Below are 24,985 nucleotides of genomic sequence, written 5' to 3' on the forward strand. Positions count from 1 at the left end.
ATAAAAATGTTGACCTTATGATTGACTTAAATCTGTGACGGAGTATAAGGGCCAATAAAATATTAACATTTATGAGAATAAAGTTAGAATTTTATGAGGGTAAACTTGTAAAATTATGAAAAAGAATCAGTACTTTACAATAATAAAGCTGTAATTAGATGATTTATGAATTATGAATGTATTGTAGTAAAATTAAAACATTTTTGATGCAAAAAAGTCAGTTTACTACGAAAAATAAATAGAGCAACAACAAAAAAGTACCTAAAAATTTGTATTTCAGCATCTATAAGAGACATTGACCACATTGTAAGCCGAATGTTACTTTGGCTTTCGCTTCATAGTCTTTTAGTGAGTCAACATTATTTGATTAAGAGTATAAGGACATTGAAAAGAAGAAATAACAAGACATTGGGCTTCGTCATTCTTGACCCATGAGGAGCGGATTTCTGGCAGGTGAGCCGTTTATGGCTGCAGAAATCAAAAAGCAATATGGATACTATGATGAACTAAAGCTTGTCACCATAAATGATTATATTGATGGATTTAGGTGGTGTGTAATGTGGATACAGGCATACAGGGCAACACATTTTTTTAAGTATGTTTTTTTTCATGAAAGTTTATTTCTCAAAATTATGACTCACAATTTTTGAAGTGTATATTGTAAAATAATGACCTTTTTCTCATAAATGAACAACTTTACTATCATACATTATTTTTTTTTATTTTCATGATGGTCCTAATATTTCATTTAAAAAATCCAGCATAAATGGGCTTTTTGAATTATTTTAAATTTATATTTTCTACTTTTTTTTTTATTCAAATTTTTTTTTTAACCTTACATTTATTTTATTTATTTGTTTATTTTTGTGTAAGAGTAAAGATGGTTTGTTCTTCTGCTTTTGATTCTTTACTTCAGTAATGTCGATCGTTTGCAGTATATACAGTCCATGGGGGGACCTCATGGCTCGAGACGTCCAGTATTTTTACAGTCAATGATCAGAATCAAACCATAGACTGTAAAAATAATGGACTGAGCGAGCAATGAGGTCCCCCATTGGAAATGCATTACTTCCTCTCCTGGTGAAAGTAGGCCGCCGCTTTCACCGTCAATTCCTGAAACGGATACCGCCATTTGCAACCCATCTTCAACGATTGGTCTGAGTCATAGCTGAGTCATGGAATCTACAGGAAATACTGTCGCAACCGTCCGCCTCTTTCCACGCCTCGACCACGAGACCGTAAACAGTTTCAATAATGGTGGCTCGGGAGAATTGCTGCCATACACTCTCAGTAAAATGCGTACATATTCCACGACTTTGCACTCTGAAATACCGTGTATAATATACGCCAAACACACATTTTAACATGTTCAGGATTGCGCGTATTATATGCATGCAAAAACCGGTTTTGGCGTATATTATACACGGTATTTCCCAAATCGTGGCATTTGTACGCATTTTACTGAGACTGGGCTGATTGTACAAGTCATTGTTGAAGCCTTTGAGGGAGAACCATCCCAACATTTGATTCTGTCAGCGGTCCTTTGAGATTTCCTTACATTTATTCATTTTTGTCGAGATAAAAGGAGCATTTGGGTGACGTCGCTGTCCCCCTCGCACGCTGTCTCTTCAAATGCGTTGCCACGTTACATTCTGATCAGATGCACGTGAGAAGCTCGTTCACCAGTATTTAAAATAAATAACCATCCTAACAAGTGAACATCTGGATCTTTTTTCTGTTTGAAAATACGACCAGGTCCTTTCAAGTTTGTCTCGCGCTCCTCAGACGTCTGCGTCTAATTCAGGCTGAAGCTGGAAAAGTTCGGCGAAGATGAAACTTTGGTTGGTGATTTTATGCGCATATATGCAACTTAGATTTCATAAGCTACAATCAAAACAGTAAAATAAAGAAAAACGAACGTTAAACAAACAAAAAAGTCCAAAGCACATAACCTCAGAGTGAAATCTATTTCTACAGAGTAAATCCTCATCTAAAAATGTCGACAGCATGCTCCTCTTGTTGTTTTAAACTGCTGCATCGGTACATTCCATTGAGGAAAACAACAGTAGGACAATGATTGGTACATTGTTGAATTGTAAAGTAGGTGTTAAAAGGTCTTCACGGACCCATTGATGAAGTCTGCTCCCATTGGCTACCCGTCATCTGTCACTCAAACCCCCCAGACGGTCGACGTCAGACCCACAAACGCTTATTGAGCCATCTGATTGGTCAATTTATAACTCTAATAACTTGTGATAATGGAAAAAAATCTTTAAAAAAAATTAGGATTAGAAAAAAGAAGTTAAGCAGAAAGCAGCAGAGGAAGAATGATTATTCTGACATATAAAATGACTGAGAAATAACTGTCTGTTTCTCAATGTAAGTCAATGGGACTTTGGACTTTTTGCAACCCAGTGGTACTTCCTGTATGGAACACGGAAGGAGGGGGGCTTGCTCTGTCCAGTTAATTTATATACAGTCTATGGATCAAACGGAGGGGAATTCCATCCACTGGTCACGTGACTTATAACAGCAGCAACAACAACAAACCGAGAACGAAAGTTCTGCAGCTGCACACAAGCGTTCTGGAAGGATTTGAATTCAGGAATCGAGAAGGACACAAACATGGACTGTGAGTGGGAGGAAGATGACGACGTTGATGATAGTGAAAGTGCTTTCGACTATTCTAGTAATGGCGGCAAAGGTTGTTTATGTTTTTCTTTTTAAAGTTTCGATTTTTAGTTTTATTTCAGGAAAAACTAAGGTTTAGAGCGTAGTTAACGGGTAGATTTGGTTATTTACGGGTACATGCGCAACAATCGATGACGTAACAAGGACGATAAAAACATTTTAATAAAATGCGTAATTCAAATCTAAAAGATGTTTAAAATGTTTGTGCTCAATATAATAAATATTTATTTTGAGTATTTTTCTTTCTTTTTATTTATTTCTTCCTTTATTCTCTCCTTACATTTTGAAAAATATTTCCAAGTAAAACGAAAGGTAATATTTAGCTTAAAAAGCTAAAACTTACCTTTTGAAGCGTTGTCTTCCTGTCCCCTTCAAAATAAAAGCTAATAAAAACAATAAAGACTGTAAGAAGTTGATTAGTTTGAAAAGACTGATTTGTGAAAATAAATGAAAAAATAAGATGGGAAAAAAATGACCGTACGGATCTAATATTAATTAAAACATAAACAACGCAGTAAGAAAGTGAAAGTAACTTGAGGCAAACTTTCACTCCAAACTAAAAAATGTGTCATCAGTTTAGATAGGAATACTTCTTTCTCTGGTATGAAAAATGCTAGATTTATCAGCAAATGTCTTGATTGCAAAACCAAGCTTCATCTCAGGAAACCAGCTCTCAATGTTCCTGTCTTGGTCAGCAGATGATCAGGATGTTGAGAAAACAGAGTTCTGCTAGACAACTTCAAATCTCTGAAGAATTCAGTCTTCACGTAACTCTGCCCTCCTTTTTTAGCATTTGTTTTGACATTTTGACCTATTAAATGCAATTCTAAAACAAAACTTAACTGCAGAACTAAATGTAAAGTGAAATCAGGAAGAATAAATATAATATTCCAGAACAATTGTGCAGTTTTCTGTTTTCCTGAATGGGTATAGAGCTCAGATTGAATAGAAAATGTTTTTTATTCAACTTTATTATGATGTCTTGTGCATTACTATTAATAACGTTGCTACAATTGTTCACTTAATTTGTTATTGATAATTATTATTTTTTATTGTCCTGTTGCATCTTGACTTTTAGTCTTTCTTATGTGAACCTGGACTTCAGAGCCGGTTAAACTCTTCCTGGACTCTTAGCTCCTAGTGTTGCTCAGACATGCGTCAATAACTGCGTGTGAAAGTGCTCTGAGGGTGACAGAGAATGTAAACATTGCATTTCTTCACTCTGTTCCTGAGTACATTTTTAACACAACATGTTGGTAGATGTTATCAACAAATCATGGGAGATTCATCTTGTTCATGGACTGTATCTGAGAACTGGAGTTTTATGTGTGTATAAGTAAGCAGAGTTGGTTTTGTAAACTGTGTTTCACCATAACCCACAGAGTTTTTGAGGAAGTACAAGAGCAGGAAGTTGTGAAGTGTTTACACTCTCAGTTAACCGTTGATATGTCTGCTCCACTGACTGCATAAGAGAACTGGACTGAGTGAGTGACCCTTCCCCCCCCTGGTGATCCAAACTGGAAGTACCTGCTGACACCAAGAAACCAAATCCCATTGACTTCTATAGAGAAATAAACAGCTATGACTCATTCTATTTGACAGAATAACCATCCTTACTTTTTAAAGATCTTCTTGAAACTTCATATGATGCCTCAATAAAATTAGGCGGAGCCTGTTGGCCTCCACCTTGAATGTTTAATATATTTAATTGACAGATTGGGGCTGCACGGTGGCGCAGTGGTTAGCGCTCTTGCCTCACAGCGAGAAGGCCCTGGTTCAAATCCCGGCTGGGACCTTTCTGTGTGGAGCTTGCATGTTCTCCCCGTGCATGCGTGGGTTTTCACCGGGGACTCCGGCTTCCTCCCACCGTCCAAAAACATGCTTCATAGGTTCATTGGTGACTCTAAATTGTCCCTAGGTGTGTCTGAGAGTGAATGGGTGTGTGATTGAGGCCCTGCGACAGACTGGCGACCTGTCCAGGGTGTACCCCGCCTTCGCCCTTCAGTAGCCGGGATAGGCTCCGGCACCCCCGCGACCCCGAAAGGGAAGAAGCGGTCAAGAAAATGAATGAATGAATTGACAGATTCTCCTTCTCTTTTAAGTGTTATTGGTGTGGACTTCCTACAAACTCACTCCTAATTGCTGACAACAGTTACCATAGAAACGTTGACTGACAACATCTAGTTCCAAATGGCAGCATCTGCATTGTGAAAAAAGATGACTGAATTGACTTCATTTCATTGGAGCCAGAAGTAAACCTTTTTCTCTTAGTGACATCACACTCGCTTACTCCAGTTCTCTTATACAGTCAATTGTCACCTCTGTGACTTTAGGAGGAGAACGATTTTATTGCTGTCCCAGAACTGAGCTACACCTCCTGGCTTAGTGACAGAGAAATGATCAGCTTGTTTAAAAATCCACTTTATGTAATATAGTAGCTTTTTGACAATCCAAGGCAAAACACCTAAGAGCCATGCTAAAGCTAACACAATGACTGACCGTTACAGAATCAAAGATGGGCAGGGCTTTTATACTGGAACTCAGAGCATGATGAAGTGAAACTTCCAAACCCTTCACCAGTTGACCAATCACAAAATTCAACTGTAATACTCAGTTTCAACCTGTGGGGGGAAGCACACAGACAATTTCAGACCATAATTTCAGGAAATACACAAGTTTCTTTCAAATGATCAAAAATGTGGCAACAGGCAACACTTCAAGGCCCCATTTATAGAGGTCAACAGCCAAAAAAAGTTGATTTAGTGTTTGTTGACCCTTTAAAATTGCCTTCAAACTCTAAAAATATTTAACAAGAACCCAGGTGAATATTATCTCTGTAGTGAACGGCCATTTAGCTTTTGACTTTTCTTGTTCGTGCTGGTAATCTAACTGCCGTTAGACCACATTTGCTTAGTGACCTCATCTTTCTCTGTGTTGCAGCTGCTGCAGTCAAAATGGCTGAGAGTAGAAAGAGGAAGAGGTCGAGCTCGTGTTCTTCTCCCAGGATGTTAATCGAGTCGCCTGGAAGGTAATTCCGTTTACTTTAAGTCTTAAAATACTTTGTGCCAAATGGGATGTTTTTTAAAAAAAAAATAGAAATCAATGAATATATCATGAAACGTAAAAGTAACAACCTCTACACCACAGCCCCCCATAAAACAAAAGATGACCTTTTTTAGATCTCAGGAAATAGCGTAAACTTCTGACACCAGCCAGTAAGTCTGTTGTTTCCTTCCACCTGTCAATTAATCTCTCGTTCCATTTGACCCTTATTTTTGAACGAGACACCACAGCTGGAACGAAAGCCTCACTGTTTCTCCTGAATCAGAGATCTATCATACCAATTCTCCTCTTTGGTACCCTGGCGTAGACTTTACTGGATAGTCTGGGTAATTTAAGACCTCCTCCACATCAGCGGGTCCAGAGGTACCATCCCCGACTACCATGCAATGAAGACATGTCGCCCAAGACAAGATTCACCAAATTGTTGATGTGGAGATCATCTACCCCCAGAGCTATACTATTAATGAGCCTTTAGAAAACCTCAATGACTTCAGATGATGGACTGGTCCACCCCGGGTCCTCAGCCTGTTTAAAGATGCCCGGCTACCAGGCTTAGTTTAAACCACATGCTACACTAATGAACCGAATCATCACGTTTGCAAATGTTGACGTTGAAAGTGTCAAACACGTGTGTTGTGCTAATTTAGTATTATTTTATTACATTCAACAAGGCCAACTGAAAGATTTTTCTTCATTTTTAGTTTTTTGCTGTTTGTAAAACACATATCATATATCATACCGAAATAAAACCGTGAACAGAATTATGGGGAAAGTGTATTGTTGCATCCCTACCGGCTACCAGACAACCCCAACTCCACATTGCATCATTGAATCATCCGCCTCACTCAGATCAACCTTCTTCATCTCCTCTTTCTCTTACATCCATTTGGTCTTCCTTTGGACTTCTTTCCTGGTAGTTTTAGCCTCAGCATCCTTTACAAGTATCATCACTGTCCCTCCTCTCAAACCATCTCCATCTGCTTCCCTACCATGATCTGTTTCTGCTGATGTACTCATTCCTGATCCTGTCCATACTGAACAGTCCCAAAGGGAACCTCAACATCAGAGTCTCTAATCTGAAACTAACTAAATCTGGTTATAAATTGATGCATATTTGTGTTTACAATATTTGCAGGTCAGAGTTCACACCAAGCACCAGTATATCTATGATAAGTGATACTTCAAAGTATAACCCACCAAACTTCAGCCTAGAAGAAAAACAAAGGTGATCATTTTTCTTTGATTAGAGTACAGATAAATATATTTCTATGCTATTAATGAACAGACAAAGATAACTGTTCTGCTCACACCAACACTTTGATTTATGATTTGTTTCATTCAGATGTAGGGAAATGGAGGATTACTAACTTAACCATATTTGCAGGTCAGAGTTCACAGCAAGCACCAGTATGTCTATGATGAGCGATACTTCAAAGTATAACCCACCGAACTTCAGGTACTGAACACAAAGATAACTCTGTCACTCCAACACTGACACTTTGATTTATATTTTAGTTCATTTAGAGATGGAGACATAAAGGATGGCTAACTCGACTGTGTTTGCAGGTTAGAGTTCCCAGCAGTCAGCAGTGTGTCTATGAGGAGTGATACCTCAAAGTATAACCCCCCAAACTTCAGCCAGGAAGCAAAACAAAGGTGATACTTTTTCTTTGATTCGAGTTCTGAGAAATATATTGTAAACAGTTACTGAACACACAAAGATAGCTGTATCCTACTGATAGTGACGCTTCAATTTTTATTTTTGTACTATTAGAGGTGGAGAAATGGAGGATAACTAACTCAACTGTGTTTGCAGGTCAGAGTTCACAGGTGGCAGCAGCGTGTCTATGAGGAGTGATACCTCAAAGTATAACCCACCTAACTTCAGCCATGAAGCAAAACAAAGGTGATACTTTTTCTTTGATTTGAGTTCAGAGAAATATTTTTGTAAACGGTTACTGAACACACAAAGATAGCTGTGTCCTACTGATAGTGACGCTTCAATTAACATTTTGGTACTATGACAGGTGGAGAAATACAGGATAACTAACTCAACTGTGTTTGCAGGTCAGAGTTCACAGGTGGCAGCAGTGTATCTATGAGGAGTGATACCTCAAAGTATAACCCACCTAACTTCAGCCAGGAAGCAAAACAAAGGTGATATTTTTTCTTTGATTTCAGAGAAATATTTTTGTAAACAGTTACTGAACACACAAAGATAGCTGTGTCCTACTGATAGTGACGTTTCAATTTATATTTTGTACTATTAGAGGTGGAGAAATAGAGGATAACTAACTCAACTGTGTTTGCAGGTCAGAGTTCACAGGTGGCAGCAGTGTGTCTATGAGGAGTGATACCTCAAAGTATAACCCACCTAACTTCAACCAGGAAGAAAAACAAAGGTGAGTATTTATCTCTAGTTTGACAATAGTTTAAAATGAGAGAGATATATAAAGGTGAAGTCGAAGTTATTTAGGAATCGTGAATTTTTCATGAGGGCAAAAACCTGCCCAAACCTGAATCAAAATATTTGCTTCTTCAAACAAATCAGTTTTGTAACAACTTCAGGCAAACACTGAATAATTTGTTAAGAGTATCTTGTGTCTGTTGGGATATTCCATTTAAAATTGTTTTGCAGAATTAAAGGCTTTTCAGAATAAAAGTCTGACAGTAACGAAAAAGCATTCATTAAGCTTTGAGTCTGCAGAAAGAAGCTGAACACAAATGTGAACAATAACAAACTTTTCAAACTCTTTTGGTTCACTTACTTTATGCCAACTTGACAAATCTGCACCTTAGATAAGGGCAGTTATGTTTGACTAAACTAGTCCCAAGAAAAATCTCAAAAACACACATTTTGTATTTATACTGTATTAGTATGTATGAACTGAATAAGCTCTTTCAACTACAGTATCATTTAACATTGGTAAATAACACTCACTACAAGTTTATGATGTTGTTGACTGTCCCTCAGCCAGAACTTGAGCTGCTCAGCATGTGGTCAGATTCCAAATACTCTGGTCCTGTTCAAGTGTGGACATTTATCATGCCAACAATGTATTGACTCACTACTGGGGTCTGGCTGTCCAATCTGTGAAGCGAAACCCAAAAAAGTGACAGGTAAGAATATAACTTTTTAATTTTTTTGCTATCATTGTATTCCTATTCTGTTACAAATATTGCTGACAATGCAACATTTGTTCAGGGTCTTTGCTTTATAATTCTCTACCACTTTAAGAAGTGTTTCCCTCTTTGACTATGGGGTTTACAGCCTATATTCTGCAGACTTTCAGACTTTGGTATACAGGGCTTGCTCCTGTGCTGCCAGGATAAGTTATTCTGTGAAGTCCTGCTGGCCAGCCCTTTCTAGACATTGGTAGAACTTATTGATATCAATTCAGTTATGGTTTGGTGGTACAGCCCATGTATGGGCTTGTCCTCCCACAACATCTGTCCTTTAACAGTTCATCCTCTGCTCTCCATTGCATGAGGCATTCATTGAGGACATTGTTGATTGGGGCCTTGTGCTTGATGTCCTCAAGAATCTTGGATGTTTCATTCTGGATATTGGCTGCAATGCTCACCAGCCCTTGGCCTCCTACATTGGTGCTGGATTTGGGATATGGAGCTTTTGCCTCTTAATATATGTGGCCTGTATCTCTTCCGTTGCCCATCTTATTATTCCTGCAGGGTATCTAATTACTGGCACTCTGTAAGTCTGTATTGTCTTGGTCTTCCCATTAAGCTGGCTTCTTAGGACTTGACTTACTAGTTGGAGGTATTTGGCTGTTGTGGGTTTCCTTGTAACCTGTTGCCATTTGAATGTGGTACTCCAATGTATTTGTAACTGTTGTCAATGTCTGGTATTGTTCCTTCTATGAGTTAGACCCTTTCAGTGAGAACCATCTGTGAGTTGCTCACGTTTTGCTCTATGTGCCGATTTAGCTTCGTTCCAATGATGCCCGGTCTGAGCTTCCATGTTGACAGGTTATTGGCCAGTAGTTGGATGGGACAGCACCCTTTGAAGAATCTTTCTTAATTATGATTGTTCGCCCCTCTGTTAGCTATCCAGAGTTAGTCCCATCTTTTAGCAGCATCATATCAAGGCGCAGTGCTGTCCACTTTTTTATACCTGAAAATTAGACTTTGATGACTGCCACTGTGATGGTCACTGGATTCTCTCTAGGAAGGTTTCTTTGTACTACTGTATTATTATCAGCTGACAAATATAATACGTTTAACAATAAAAGAAAATGTATCTATGTTGTTTTTATGCTGTTGCAGGGGATCAGAGTCTCCAAGAACCAAAGAAAAAACTTAGAAAGGCAATGCAGCAGAAATTTGATTTAACATCTGAGGGTATCAGAGACCAAAAGAGCCCCCTGAAAAGCATCTATACAACACTTTACATCACCACTCGAGCCCCTGAGGAACTTTCAGGAGAACATGAGTACTCAAGTCTGAAGTTTGTTTTAAAAATGAAGCCATCAGGGGATTTTTCAGTCCAACTCGATACCCTCTTCAAACAGTTTGCACACAAAGATAAACCCCAGAGAATGATCCTGACGAATGGAATCGCAGGAATCGGAAAGTCCTTCGCCGTTCAGAAGTTCATTCTTGACTGGGCAGAAGAAAAATTCGAACAGGATGTGGACTTTGTCTTTTTTCTTGCTTTTCGAGAGCTACATATGTGCAAGGGAGAGAAAAGCCTTCTGCAGGTTCTGATTGACTTTCATCCTTCTCTTCAGCTCAACGATTTGAAGAGTTTGGAACAAACCAGAACAATTGTGATCCTTGATGGCTTTGATGAAAGCAGACTTCAGCTGGACTTTGACAACTCCAAAACAATAACATCCATCAGTGAGAGAACAACTGTGGATAATCTGCTTGTAAACCTCATTAAGGGTAACATTCTTCCAAATGCAAACATCTGGATAACTTCTCGTCCTGCAGCAGCAAATCAAATCCCAGCAAAGTATGTGAACATGGTGACAGAGATTAGAGGATTTAACGATGCACAGAAAGTCGAATACTTCAGGAAGAGACTGAGTCCAGATTTGAGTCTTGCTGAAAGAGTCATCTCACACATTCAGTCCTCACAGACTCTTGACATGATGTGCCAGATTCCCATCTTCTGCTGGATTTCTGTCATCTTGTTTCAAGATGTTTTTAGAGGAGATGAAGAAGCAGAAACCCCTAAAACTCTGACTGAGATGATGGCCCACTTCCTGTTTGTCCAGACAAAACGCAGATGCAGAAAATATGAGAAGAGTGAGACAAGCAAAGAGAAGCTTCTGAAAACTCACAGAGATTTCCTCCTGAAACTTGGAAAACTTGCATTTGTTCAGCTGCAGGAGAACAAACTCATCTTCTATGAGGACGACTTGAAAGAATGTGGGATTGATGTAGAAGAAGCATCGGTCTACTCTGGATTTTGCAACACAGTTCTTCGAAATGAAGAAATCTTCTTCCAGAGAAAGATCTTCTTCTTTGTGCATCTTACCATTCAGGAGTTCTTTGCAGCTATTTATGTCCATGAATGTCTTGCTACCAACACCACTGGAGATCTGAGCAGTTTTCTTGATCTGAAGTTAAAGCATTCTTTACTCGACCTTCTAAAAAAGACAGTGGACAAAGTGTTGGAGAAGAAGAATGGTCACCTGGACTTTTTCCTGAGATTCCTCCTTGGCTTGATGGTGGAATCCAACAAGAGAGTACTCAACGGTTTGCTGACCCCACTGGATCCAAAGCAAGAAACGGACAAGAAAATCTTGACGTACCTTAGATCCATCCGAAGAAAGACCCTGTCTCCAGATAGTTGCATCAGCATTTTCCAGACCATGGTGGAGATGAGAGACCACAAAGTCAAAGATGAGATTGAGGAATATCTGAAACTGTCAGATCATTCAGAAACGGAGCTGACTCCTCTTCACTGCTCTGCTCTGGCCTTCATGCTGATGATCTCTAAGAATGAATTAGAGGAACTGAATCTGAAGAGTTACAAGACGTCAGAGGAAGGCAGAAGGAGACTGATACCAGCAGTGAGGAGCAGCAAGAAAGCTGTGTAAGTACCTCCTTAGTTTGGAATCCATTACAATACAAATACGTAGTCCACGTCTACATTATTAAAAGTTATTTTGTTAATTTTAGTAACTGTTTTTCATTTAGGTTGAGAGAGTGCAAAGTGACTGAAGAGTGGGTTGAACATCTGGCCTTTGGTCTCAAGTCCCCATTCTCACCTCTGCGAGTCCTGGACCTGAGCACCAATGACTTGAGAGACTCAGGAGTGAAGAAACTTTGTGTTGGACTTTCAAATTCTTGCTGCAGACTGCAGAAGCTGAGGTACCTGATATGATGATTGTGTTTCTGAAATTTCTACAATCAATCTGCAACAACAAGATCTATTATGAAAGCTGACCTTACCAGTAGCCTCATGCCTACCTGGATTATGAAAAATACTGGACAAATGGTCCCCAAGAAAGCATCTCTTCAAATTGGCCAGTGACCAATTTATTGACCTTCATATCAACAAATGGTATTACAAATGGAATTCTGATGGGAAAATGTAATCTGTTCTGGTTTAAGGGCATCTGGCTTTGTTTTGTTACATTACAGAGCAACTGGAACAAATAGACACTTGCAAAAGTTTGTCATTGTGGTAAAGTCCCCCACTTTGAGTTCCAAATTGGACAAAACTTTGGGGAAAAAAATTGCAAAGTTTCTTGGAACTGTGGTGGACCGCTAATCTCTGTGGTAAAGAATTAATTTGATTTTTCACTCTATTCACATTTTGCTCGCAGGTCTTTTGGGTTCTTAAAGTCTCCACGAGCTGTGGTTTTTTTTCATGAATCAAAGCATGACTATTCAGAACAGTTTGTCGTAGTATTCCACATATTTGTGAACTGATGAGTTTCAGGGCAGTCAAATCTTGAGACAACTAGATCTATTTTGTTACTCAAATAAACTAGTTATCTAGATTAAAAAAACTCTGTTTGACAGTGAATAGCTTTGATAATTTCTACAACTTTTGCCAGGAAAATACAGGTTTATAAAATGCATATCTAATTGGCGATAAACAATCCTTACAAAAGAGGAAATATCCCTTAGTTTGTAGTCCTTAAGCCTAGTTTCCACTGAACAGTCTTGTTAGGAATGGTACAGGCAAATTAGGAGAGCGTTTCCAGTTTCCACTCAAAGTTGGACCGTCATGGTGCATGCGAGGTGTTGTTCGATTGCATAACTTTTTGTCATAGTAGAGGGACTGCAACAAAAGCAAAGCTAACATCATCAACAACAGTGAAGGTCAACTTGCAGCTCATATTTTCCCACTTGATTTTTGGTTCTTTGTATCTACAAAACAATTAATGTTGTTTGAGAGAAGATTGCACATGGCAAAGAGGAAAACAGCCACTTACTTGACTGTTTTGTTGTAGTGACCCTCTGCCGATCAGCAGGTTTCAACAGTAGCTTTATGCTAACCAGTTCGTTAAACATTTCTATGGCCCTACAACCAATGGAAGCCCCAAAACACTAGGGTTTGGTGTGGTTTAATGGGTCTATTTTATAATGGAAACGGTCAAATTACTGGTCTGGACTGTACTGTACCTCTCAGTGGAAATGAGGCTTTAGGATTTGTCATTAGTAATAAATTAATATTTGTGTATAATTCGTTGACATTGATTTAACTTCTTCATAATGGAAGAATTGAATGCCTACCACAGGAGGAACTGTATTTTGGTTGATAGTTCTCAGATCTGAAATTCTTAGTCTTTGACTTTGTCGAAATTGTGATTAGGAAGCTGATGTTTCCTCAGGTTGTCTGGTTGCATGGTCACAGAAGAAGGCTGTTCTCATCTGGTCTCGGCTCTGCAGTCAAACCCTTCCCACCTGACAGATCTGGACTTGAGCTACAACCATCCAGGAGACTCTGGAAGGAAGATGCTGTCAGAGCTGAAAGACGATCCTCGATATGCCCTCAACACACTCAAGTATTTTCATAAATACATTACAGTGCAGCATTTGGTTAAAGGCAATGAAACATTTCAGAAATGTTAAACACTAACGTTCCTCATATTTCTGCACAGTCTGAATTACGGTGGAGAACATCGGATGAAACCAGGACTCAAGAAGTGTAAGTATGCCTTAAGAGTGTTTAACAGTTTATAGTAATGATTTTATGCTATACAATTATCCTATGAGAGAGTTTTTTGTTACCAACTGTACCAACTCTTGCCAAGTGTTGTGTTGTCTTCTTTGTAGGACATTTGTGTCAGTCCCTGAGGGTTTTGGGTTTTCAAACAGTTAAGTTCTTATCATTTAGTTTGTTAAAAATGAAATGTGTATAGGTGGCTGGAGTGCTAAGTTTAAATATATTGGGGTTTTGTTCACAAGTGAGGGAGGATGGGAGCATGAGATCGACAGGCGGATTGGAGTGGCATCCACCGTTACGCGGTCGCTGTACCGGTCCATTGTGGTGAAGAGAGAGCTGAGCCAGAATGCAAAGCTCTCAATTTACCTGTAGGCTCCGACGGAAGACCCAGGACACGCTGGAGAGACTACATCTCTCAGCTAGCCTGGGAGCACCTCGGAGTCCCCCCAGAGGAGATGGAGGAAGTGGCCTAGGAGAAGGAAGTCCTGGCAACTTCTTAGACTGCTAGCCCCATGAGCAGAAGATGGATTGATAAAATGTTTTCTTCCTTCCAGATGCCTTTAGGTTCACTCTGGACTCCAACACAGCACACAGGAACCTGCTTCTGTCGGACATGAACACCAAGGTGACCTGGGTGGAAAACAAGCAGCCATATTCTCCTCACCCCGAGAGGTTCGATCAGCAGTTCCAGGTGATGTCTGAGCAGGGCGTCCAACACAGCTGCTTCTTTGAGGTGGAGAAGGAGGAGCCCTTCAGCGTCGGCTTAACGTACAAAAGCATTGAAAGGAAGGGAGATTCCACCGACAGCAGGCTGGGATCCAATGAGAAATCTTGGATCATGTCATGCACTAAGAGCGGCTGTTATGTTCGACATGGAAACGAGGTCTTCCACGTGACGTCCTTATGTCCACGCTCCAGTCACGTTGGAGTGTTCCTTGATTGGGAGGCGGGGGAACTGTCCTTCTACAGAGTTTCTAATGATAATCTGACCTTCCTCCACACGTTCCAGGAATGCTTCAGCGACGCTCTCTATGCTGCAGTAGAAATGAACCCTCAGTCCTACGCTCACTTTTGTCACGTAACCTGATCCTGATACTCCATGACCATGACAGAGACTAAGAAGGTTTAGAAGATGGATTGAAGGGAAATACTCAGTTATCATAGTCAACTACCCTCTCCAGCAAACAAATAGTTTAGTTTGGTTTTAACGGTTAACAGGAAAGTTGTATTTGCCTGGCTGCATTTTGCTAAGTGTGGCATCAGTTTGAGAAGGGGCGATGGTGGTTATTTTAGGAGCTGTTCTGGAAGAAGGAATGTTTCACCGTAACAGAAGAGTTTAGAGATATTCCCTTCCTGTTCCAACGTGGCCGTACATCAGAGAACATAGAAGGTCCATTAGGATATGGATGAAGGACCAGACAAACTTGACTTGCTTGCACAGTCCTGACCTCAACCTGATGGAACCCTTTGGGATGACTTGGAACAAGACGGAGACAAGTCAACATCAGAAATAGAACTTTCAGAGGAGCAAAGGATGTTATAGCAGTAAAGGGTGGATTGATGGAAAGTTGAACAAAATGTGACAAAATAGAGGAAAATAAGACGGAAACTGTCCCGTATTCCCAACACGTTCTCATTCTGAAGTATAAAGCGTTCCGCGCCACGTTTTGAGGTTTTGGGTGTCCCCAACTTGTTTTTTGACGTCCTGGCTTGTCCAATTAAATCAGGGGTCATTTTGTCAGACACGGTATCTGACGTGAACCGAACCTCAGGACGCAGCCGGTACCAGTGCCCTAATCCTAGCCCAGTCTGTGTGTGGTACCGTGTTAAGGTTAGGCTAAGGGTAGCGGTACCGATTTGTGGCCGGAAGGATGGAGAGCCTTGATGCAACTGGAACAGCCAGCTCGTCAAAAACAACGAGTTTGGGACACCCAAAACGCCAAAAAGTGACGCGGAGGGGTCCTTAGCCCAACGTCAACATGTGAAGACTTAGGAATGAGAAGGTGTTAAATCAATCATAACATACAAAGGAATTCCTGACCCAACACTCCAGTCAATACTTCCTGAGTTTAGCAGCTTTCTCAAAATACAAGTGATCGAGCTCATGCACGTTACATGAGGATTATTTCAGATAGCTTTACATGCTTGTGTGATGATGTAATTGATTCACTTTGGTTTTACTGCTGTTCTCTGACATTGTGGTGAAGTCTGTCTTTAGCATGTTAGCATCAGTTTTACTTGCAGTGTTTGCTTTCAAGCTAACAAGAAGATGGAAATCTAAATGATGAAACCCATTGGCTAAATTTACAAATAATTATCCAACATTGAGCAGCCTCAACAAGCATTTATAAAAACACAATATTTTCATTATTATTTTTTCTTAACTAGCAAGTCAACACTGTTACTCATTAGCTCTTTATCATGATGTAGTAGGAACTTTCCATGGTACAGCTGGAAGAAGAGTCGTTCGTTTGGAATTAGCAATACAGATTGGACAACAGACATTACAAATGTAAAACTTGAAAGTCCCTAAATACGTAGACGATAAACTGGTAAGTAAGCTAGGTTAGCAAAGCCTCTCGCTAATTAAAAAAATTGATTACTGCTGTTTTTTTATATTAAATATTTTACCAATTTACAAACTTTGCAAAACTATTGTTTTTGTATTGTCAAGTTTTGGTTAAAAAATGTATTTTTTTTTTTTTGTTTAAGGGGCTAGCAGTTAACATATTAGCCACCTAACATGCTAATGTTGACTCAGAAATGATATTTGTTTGATGGAAATTATTTTTTCGCTCATGTCTGCCATCGTGTTTCCAGATTGAAACCCTGTCTTCTGATTGTTTTTGTTTATGCAGTTCGTTGATTAAACTGCTTTTGTTACAATGTTTTCATAGTATTATTTTACTGGATCTTTTATTCCATTTTGAAGTATTTAGATAAGAGTTTACTTCAAGCTTTGCTACATAACCATAATCAGTAAATTAAAAAAAACTGAGTGCAAACTACTTTTCTTATTTTGATTATCCTTTTTTTGTGTTTTATCTTTTTACCAAGAAATGTCATTGGTTCATTAATGTTGGTGTGTTCAACACATTACAATATTTTGCCATTTCGGGTTTAGTTGCATTGGTGGAAAAATCTTTGTATAATCATTATGTAAAGCTGCAATATCTGCTTGATTTTATTTTACCAATAGATTTTGTACTTAGCTGCTAAATCTACACTATATTAAGTCTGTTTTTGTTGATGTGTGTTAATAAAATGACTCAAACCATTTATTTCTTCTTTACACTTTTTCACAATAAAATTATTTTTTTACTTCTTGTTACTTTTTTAATGGTAGGAGCACAATAGGAACTGATCAAAGTTGATATAAAATTACAATAACGGCATGATAGGACATGCAGAAGGTGCGGTTTACTGGTTGGACAGGTGCAAGAGGTTTCTCAGTCTTTCATACGTTTGTCTGAACAGAAAGAATGTTTTTCACATTATATCTCATTTACAGAAATATAGAAACAAGCTATAAACTTGAAACAAAAAATCTTTTTATTGCTTTAAATGATTTCAAGAAAGTGTGGAAACTACCTGTAACAGAAGGTTAGAGTTTAACATAATATTTGGATTTCTCTCTTTTATGATTAAAAATAATAAAATTCAATAGTTGGCAGGATCTCTGGGAGCAGAGGATGACGGTTCAACTTCATGCTTCAGTTGAAGGGTTCTCTGACTAGTGATGGTTGGTTGTATAATGTTATCCTAAATAATACTAAAATCTTCTGAATATTATAATAATAATGAGATAACAGACTTTAACAGAAAGCTGGGCCTTTGTCTTCTTTTGAAGTCAAGTTATTTTTAACTGAGTTTAGATTCAGTCTAATAATCTCCAAATTAATTTGTACTGTCAATTATAAACTAATAAATATCTAAAGTTTCTTCCCTGATTAGTTTTTAGGCTTTTAATGAGAATGTCTTGAAAAATTATTGTTTTTTTTCTAAGTAGGAGATGTTTCCTGTTTTGATTGTTTAACATTTTAAAATTAAACATGATGTAAGTTCTCTTTAAAAAGGAACGTTAAGAAAGGTTGTTTAAAAGATAAACACGTCACACCTGTTTTCACAACTGTCAAATCTCAACTGCCAAACAGGCGGAGACTAACAGGAAACCACCCATCACTTTTCTTTGTCACTAAATGCGGGATTGGTGTGATAATCTGCACTTGATCTGACGAGAACTGGATTATGGGAACTATAAAATAAATAGAGATAATTCAGTAGGGGTGAGACTGTAGAAGTTTATTTGTTTTCACTCTCTTTCAAGCTACACATCAAACATAAGATTTTTATGATTGTTCTGGCCTAAAACGCCTGATGTTGCGGCGGCTTTTGTGAAAAGTTGCAACAAAAGTTGCTATGTTTTTTTTTTAAATATATATTTACTTGAAAAGCACTTAAAAATGTTAATTAGGAAATAAAATTCACATTCTCATATTCCAACTCTTTTATTGTGACATGCACTGGGAAAATATTTCATCATCACCTTATATAATCTTGATGAGGTACTTTGGTCCTGTCTGCTCACAATAACACAAAAATTTGTTTTTGTTTTTTTAATTTAAACATACTTCAGAATAAAATTATTTTCCAGAGAAAAATTATAACCTTAAAAAAAAGCATATTAATCCTCAGATTTCCATGTTCTCCCCAGAATCTTCCTCTTTATCTGTTTCAAAACCATCACTAGTGAGTCAATAGTTGGTAGAGGAAGACAAAGACTTTGAGGAGCTGATCTGGTTTCTTTTGTTATCTGATCTGTTTTAGAGGTTCACTCTGGTGTTTAAGTGTCTTGTGGAGGAGGTTCTACATGGAATTATTTTCCTGCAGACTCTAAATTCTCCCTTTGTATTATCAATATCTAGTCCAGGGGTATGCAAGGTTTAATGCTACAAGATCCATAGGATCCAGTGTCCTGTGGACTAAAATCCAACGAGAGCAGCAAAGTCCCACCTCAAAGTTAGAACAAAGGATTCAAAAGGATTCAAAGGATTTATAATGTCAGACCAGTGGACAGATTAATGTCACTGGCAGAGATTGGAACTCAGGTCCCGGGGAAAAATATAAACAAACAAATGAACAAATAAATAAAGTAAACATATAGAACACAACAGTCACACAGGGTTCAGCAGCCTGACAGCTTCAGGGAAGAAGCTGTTTCGGAGCCTGGTGGTTCTGGATCTAATGCTCCTCAGCCTCCTGCCTGATGGGAGTGGTTGGAACAGACCATGTGCCGGGTGGGTGGGGTCTTTGATTATGTTCAGACCCCTCCTCCTGCATCCTATGATGTAGAGGTCTGTGATGGTTGGCAGCTCTCCCCCCACAGTTCTCTGGGCAGCTTTTACCACACGCTGCAGAGCTTTCCTCTCAGCGAAGGTGCAGCTGCCGTGCCACACGGTGATGCAGGTGCAGAGGACGCTCTCCACAGCAGCATGGTAGAAGCTCATCAGGGCTGAGCCTCCAAGTCCAGCTCGCCGCAGCTTCCTGAGGAAGTACAGGCGCTGGTGGGCCTTCTTGACCAGCTGGGAAGTGTTGGTGCTCCAAGAGAGGTCCTCGCTGATGTGCACACCCAGATACTTATAGCTGGAGACAAGCTCCACTGGGGCTCCATCGATGTGAAGGGGTGGGGCGTCTGCTTTTCCTGAAATCCACCACCATCTCCTTGGTCTTCTTCACGTTGATGCAGAGGTTGTTCTCTCTGCACCATTGCACCAACATCTCCACCTCCTCTCGGTACTTAGACTCATCGTTGTTGCTGATGTGTCCTACCACCGCTGTCGCTGTGTCGACTGCAAACTTGACTGTATGGCAACTGGGGTGTCTCACCGAGCAGTCATATGTTAGCAGAGTGAACAGGAGGGGGCTCAGCACACAGCCCTGGGGTGTGCCAGTGCTCAGGGAGAGGGTAAGGGAGATGGTGTTGTGGATCCTGACAGTCTGTTGTCTATTTGTCAGGAAATCCAGAACCCAGTTCCCTAGTGTGGGGCTCAGGCCAAGGGTGGAGAGTTTCTGCAGAAGGGTCTGTGGGATGATGGTGTTGAAGGCCGAGGAGAAATCCAGGAAGAGCAGGCGGATGTAGGTGTTCCTACCCTCCAGGTGCTGAAGGGCAGTGTGGACCACAGATGAGATGGCATCATCAGTGGAGCGGTTCTTCTTGTAACCGAACTGGTGCGGGTCCACCGTGGCATCGATGTTGTTCCTGATATGGGCCATAACCAGCCTCTCGAAGCACTTCATGACTACCGGGGTCAGTGCTATGGCCCCGTAACTGTGGAACCCTTTGGCACAGGAACAATGACGGATGTTTTTAGGCAGGTTGGAACAGATGCCTCAGACAAAGAGATGTTAAAAATGTCTGCTAGCACCTCAGACAGCTCAGATGCACAGTTCTTCAGCACCTGCCCTGGGATGTTATTGGGGCCAGCAGCTTTGGGGGGGTTAATTCCTTTAAGGGTCCTGCTCACATCAGCTGCAGACACTTTGAGGGGCATATCACCTGGTGGAGTGGCGAGTTTGGTGAAGGGCGGTGGTACAGCTGGATCCTCAAAGCGTGCGTAGAACCTGTTGAGTTCATCTGCCAAAGAGGGGTCATCTGGACACTGTGCATTCCTGGCTTTGAAGTTTGTGATGCACTTAATGCCCCTCCACATGCTCCGGGGGTCATTTGAAGAGAAAGGCTCCTCAATTTTCCTGGTGTATGTGGATTTGGCTCTGTTTATGGCATCAGTTCAGTCCTTGCTGCTCTCAGTACAGATTCCTCATCGGCCCTGAATGCAGCATTCCTGGCTTTCAGCAGAGCTCTCATCTCAGCGTTCAGCCAGGGCTTTCGATTCGGATAACAGATGACTGACTTTGTGGTAGCGACATCACTGGCACAATTGGAGATAAATCCCAGGACAGAGGAGGTGTATTCCTCTAGGCTCACCTTTCCCTCATACGTAGCTGCTTCTTTAAAGACCTGCCAGTCTGTGCATTAAAGCAGGGCCTCACAGGGACAGTTCTTCTTGTTGGCTTTACCCTTCTTATCAGAGGCTGGTAGGATGGTGCCAGTAGCAGGGAGATGTGGTCAGAGAGCCCAAGGTGGGGGCGAGGGAGAGCTCTGTATGCACCGCGGATGTTTGTGTACACACAGTCCAGTGTTGTCTCCTCAAGTGGGAATGGTGACATGTTGGTAAAAATTGGGAAGGCTGTCTGTCACTTTCACGTGATTGAAGTCTCCTGCAACCACGTAAAACGCTTCTGGGTGCTTGGCTTGCAGCGAGCTGATGACATCATGAAGCTCCTGTGCTGCAGCGTTGGCACAGGCACCCGGTGGAATGTAAACAACGGTGACGAACGCAATAGAATAGAATGGAATAGATTTATTTAGTCATTGTCACATGTACAACGAAATTTAAAAGTGCTCACTAATCATTGCATCATTCATACTTTTCCTAAGGAATAAAAAATAAAAGTAGTTTAAGAATAAAAATATAACAGAAATACAATTAAAAATACAATATAAAGACAAAGAGAAATAAAAAATAAGAGTATGATAGAATAAGTATATAAATAGTCATAACACAAAAACAGTAATAAAAAGCAGAAATAAAATGAGTAATAAATAAGTCATCAAAACATTAGCATACCTACAGACAATCACACAAACGGCCCTTCAACCACACACGTTATTTGATTTCATAGCAGCATTTAGGATGGTGATTGCAGTTGGACAAAAACTGTTTTTGAATCTGTTAGTCCTTGCGTTGGATTGTCTGTAGCGTCTGCCCGATGGCAGCAGTTCAAACAGGGGATGACCAGGGTGTGTGGTGTCTTTTATGATGTTCTGGGGTCTCTTGTGGCATCGGGAGTAATGTAGTTCCTCCAGTGAACAGTACACTTCAGACGCAAAGTGGTTTCTAAATTACCACTAAAAAGTGTTGAAAAAGTGGTAGAGAAAGACTTTTTTCCAGGAGCTAGAGAAGCCGCTGCAAAGCATTGCCCCGCCATGGCAAAAAAATAAAAAAATAAAAATAAAAAAATACAATTTATTTATGGTTTTGTGGCCATTGAGGCATTTATTAGCAAAATATAGCTTTAAAATAATCTCCACAATGGAGTTTTCCTGTGTAAAATTAACTTATTTTACTTCTGAAAGTAGCTCATACAAGTTCCTTTTTCAAAATAAAATGCATCTTGTGTTTGATCAGATCCTCCAGCTGCAGCAGATTTACTGGAACTAAACATCTTTTTAGAAATCTGTAGTGTTCATTCATCTTTTTTCTCTTTTGATTATTGGATATAAACACGTCAACTTTAGTGTAGAATACAAATATTTTTAAAACTAAATGTAATAAAATGATGTCATTCTGATAATAATCCGCTCTGACAGCAGATTAAACATTTTACCATCATTTTGCTCAGTTTTGTTAAAAATCTAAAAAATAAATAACAAAATGTAAATAATTAAAATAAATGAACCAATTCTACAAAACTATTATTCATTCAAATAGTTTTTTTTTATGAAAACCCAAATTGCCACATTGGAGGTGGAACAGAGCTGCATGTGGCTCCAGAGCCTCAGGTTGCAGACCGCTGATCTAGTCTCATAATCCATTCAGGTTCTCTTGCAGCTACGCACTAGCACCCGTTTAGCGCTCAGAATATTAAATCCCAGAAAATACTGCATTTCAACGATCCATTTCAATGAGTTCTTATTTTGACTTCACATTTTAGTTAACAGTATTTCAAACACAGTTCATTCCTTTAAATTATAACATGAAAAATAAAGAAACAAAAACAAACAATTTGAATTAGAAACAGCTGTCTCAAAATTGACATCAAAATTATATAAACAGGAAAAACAAATCCCTCGGTTTGGCTGTCAGTGAAGGTGGGGGGAAAGGGGGCATGGCTAAGACGCTGTGCTGCAGAGCCGCAGTGAGTAAATGTTTGTATGTGTGTGTATGCGGGAAACTAGCGATGACTAGACCAGCTCCAGACCAGCGCAAAAACACTTTTCTTTGTAGATCAGCTGATCCACACTGATGAAGTGGAGAGTTCTGGTAGCCTATGTCAAAGAGCTTTTGAGAGAGGCATCTCCAATGTTAAAGGTTCATGGATTAAAAGAAGAAAAAACATGATTACCAGATAACTTAACTTTTTGAACTAAAATTACTGTCGCGCTGTTTCCCTCCTCCAGTAGATGACACCCTAGACGTCCCTGATTCTATGATTAACGTCTTGTCTGTGGTAGTGGTCGTTCTGCTCCTCCCCCTACATGACTCAAGTCTAGACACGGCTGTGCGTAAATCCCCTACTTCTCCTCATACACTAGAGCGTTTCAAAATAGTTGAAGGAGGCAAGTCCGTGGATTTACACACACAAGGAACAGGAAAGGAGATTAACAACAGTAAGACATTATTTTCATATTATAAACTAAAAGTTTATATTGTTAAGATCCGCTTTGAGTCTTAACTGAGGCTAAGCTAAACTGAAGCTGTAGTCAAAGAAATAAATGAGAGATCTTCATCTCCACGTGTGTTCCATAGTATGTATTAGATAGTATATATGAAATAGCATAGTAACAGTAAACAGTAAAAGATAATAAATGTCAATGGTCCTAAAAGAGAATCAGCATAAAAGTTTTAGTATTTAACACATTTATGATTGAATGTTTGACTTTTCTAGTTCCTGATTTTTTATCTTTTTATTTTCTGTTTAAATAAAGAAGGCAAAAAAATCACTTTCTACAGGACATGAAGGGGAAACTGGCAGAAATCCCATGTTTCTAGAACATCTCCTGTGAGAAGATATTTGTCTTCATGCTTTGATGCCAGCAGACAAAGAACCTCATGTTCAGACAAGAAAGTTTTATTGAAATTTGATATCTTTGCCTTGAATCAGGCTAAACATCAGTTCTTACTCAAATGTGTTAACTTTCTGTTTGGATTCTGTTTGGCTTCTTACAAATTGCAGAGAAAAATCTTTTTACAGAAAATATATTGGAAGTTTCCACAGAATAAGCAGGACATCCAGGCCATTTGGTCGCCTTTACATAAAATGTTTAAATTAAAGGTCAAGTAGACTTTAAGAATTAAGTTGCAGAAAAGAGGAACCAGTTACTCTAGTTCCTGAAAGCTGCATTTAGGGAAATGAAATGTGGAAGTTTGTAGAAAAAGTGGTTTCTTTTCTGTCCAAATGTATAGGTTGGTGTATTTCTTTAAATTTTAGAGAAACATTTTGAATTAAAAAAATATTTATTTTGAGTGAACATGTCTTAAGCTATATCACAAACTTACTTTTTTGTAGCAGAAATGTCTGATGGGAAAAAGAGAAAAAGATCTTCAAGGACAAACCTGCAGCCTGATGGTTCTAAACCCTCCATGAGGTGAGATCTTCCAGAACAAATCTATTAGGGTGTATTTATAACGAACGAAATTCGCAATTTGCAAAAATATGTTCCCGACATCGTGGCTGCATGTGGGAGGAGCTACCAGCTCTTTCTGAGGATGTCTCACTTAGAATGAATGGGAGACACATATGATGTTACGGAATAAGGTTTTTTAACATGCTGGCTGTTCCTATTAAATCAGAGCTCCCCAACGTCTGAGCCACTAACCTGTGGCCGCGAGGCAAATCTGCTGCCCCCTGCCTGTCAAACGTGATCCTGGACTGCATAGGTGTCTGTGAATGTTAAGGTGCTCTGCGCCTGCTGCGTCGGTGCACATTGCAGTGGCCACCCCCAATGAAAAATTCATGCAAACATGCGTCCGAAATTCAGCTACACGGGTTTGCATAGAACACTCCTCTGAAAGCGGACGCCCGACTGTGCACTGACGGAGCCGGCGCGTGAGCACCCCACAACACTAATGAATGGAAGACCTCAGATTTATTTATTGTGAGGAGTTCTACAAAAATCTACAAAAAAAAAAGAAATCCTACAAAGATTTTCTCGTTACTGGAGCTTCTATCTCACTCTGGGAGTGTGTCTGGATGACAGCCACTTCTGCTGTGTTTCTGTGTCTCTGTGACTTAGTTTGA

At 39.6% G+C, this 24,985-nt stretch overlaps 2 protein-coding genes across 9 annotated transcripts in view; one reads left to right on the plus strand and one right to left on the minus strand.

The window, feature by feature from the left end:
• The window catches only part of LOC112138454 (uromodulin), a 368,601-nt gene that overhangs the window by 127,854 nt on the left and 215,762 nt on the right, over positions 1-24,985 (minus strand). The gene's annotated exons all lie outside the window — the stretch shown is intronic.
• The window catches only part of LOC112156010 (NACHT, LRR and PYD domains-containing protein 14), a 71,512-nt gene that overhangs the window by 35,889 nt on the left and 10,638 nt on the right, over positions 1-24,985 (plus strand). For 3 of the 8 annotated variants that reach the window (XM_036216768.1, XM_036216766.1, XM_036216767.1), the window contains 9 exons: positions 7,571-7,660; positions 7,822-7,911; positions 8,067-8,156; positions 8,729-8,874; positions 10,039-11,818; positions 11,923-12,096; positions 13,569-13,742; positions 13,839-13,885; positions 14,458-17,180. In XM_036216768.1, the coding sequence (XP_036072661.1) occupies positions 7,571-7,660; positions 7,822-7,911; positions 8,067-8,156; positions 8,729-8,874; positions 10,039-11,818; positions 11,923-12,096; positions 13,569-13,742; positions 13,839-13,885; positions 14,458-14,990 (3,124 nt within the window). In that variant the 3' untranslated portion in view covers positions 14,991-17,180. Of the gene's footprint in view, positions 1-7,570; positions 7,661-7,821; positions 7,912-8,066; positions 8,157-8,728; positions 8,875-10,038; positions 11,819-11,922; positions 12,097-13,568; positions 13,743-13,838; positions 13,886-14,457; positions 17,225-24,985 lie in introns of those variants that run through there. The other 5 variants (XM_036216762.1, XM_036216764.1, XM_036216765.1 and 2 more) reach the window with 4 other exon arrangements.

This window comes from Oryzias melastigma, linkage group LG18 (genome assembly GCF_002922805.2).
Source record: "Oryzias melastigma strain HK-1 linkage group LG18, ASM292280v2, whole genome shotgun sequence".
Taxonomy (NCBI): domain Eukaryota; kingdom Metazoa; phylum Chordata; class Actinopteri; order Beloniformes; family Adrianichthyidae; genus Oryzias; species Oryzias melastigma.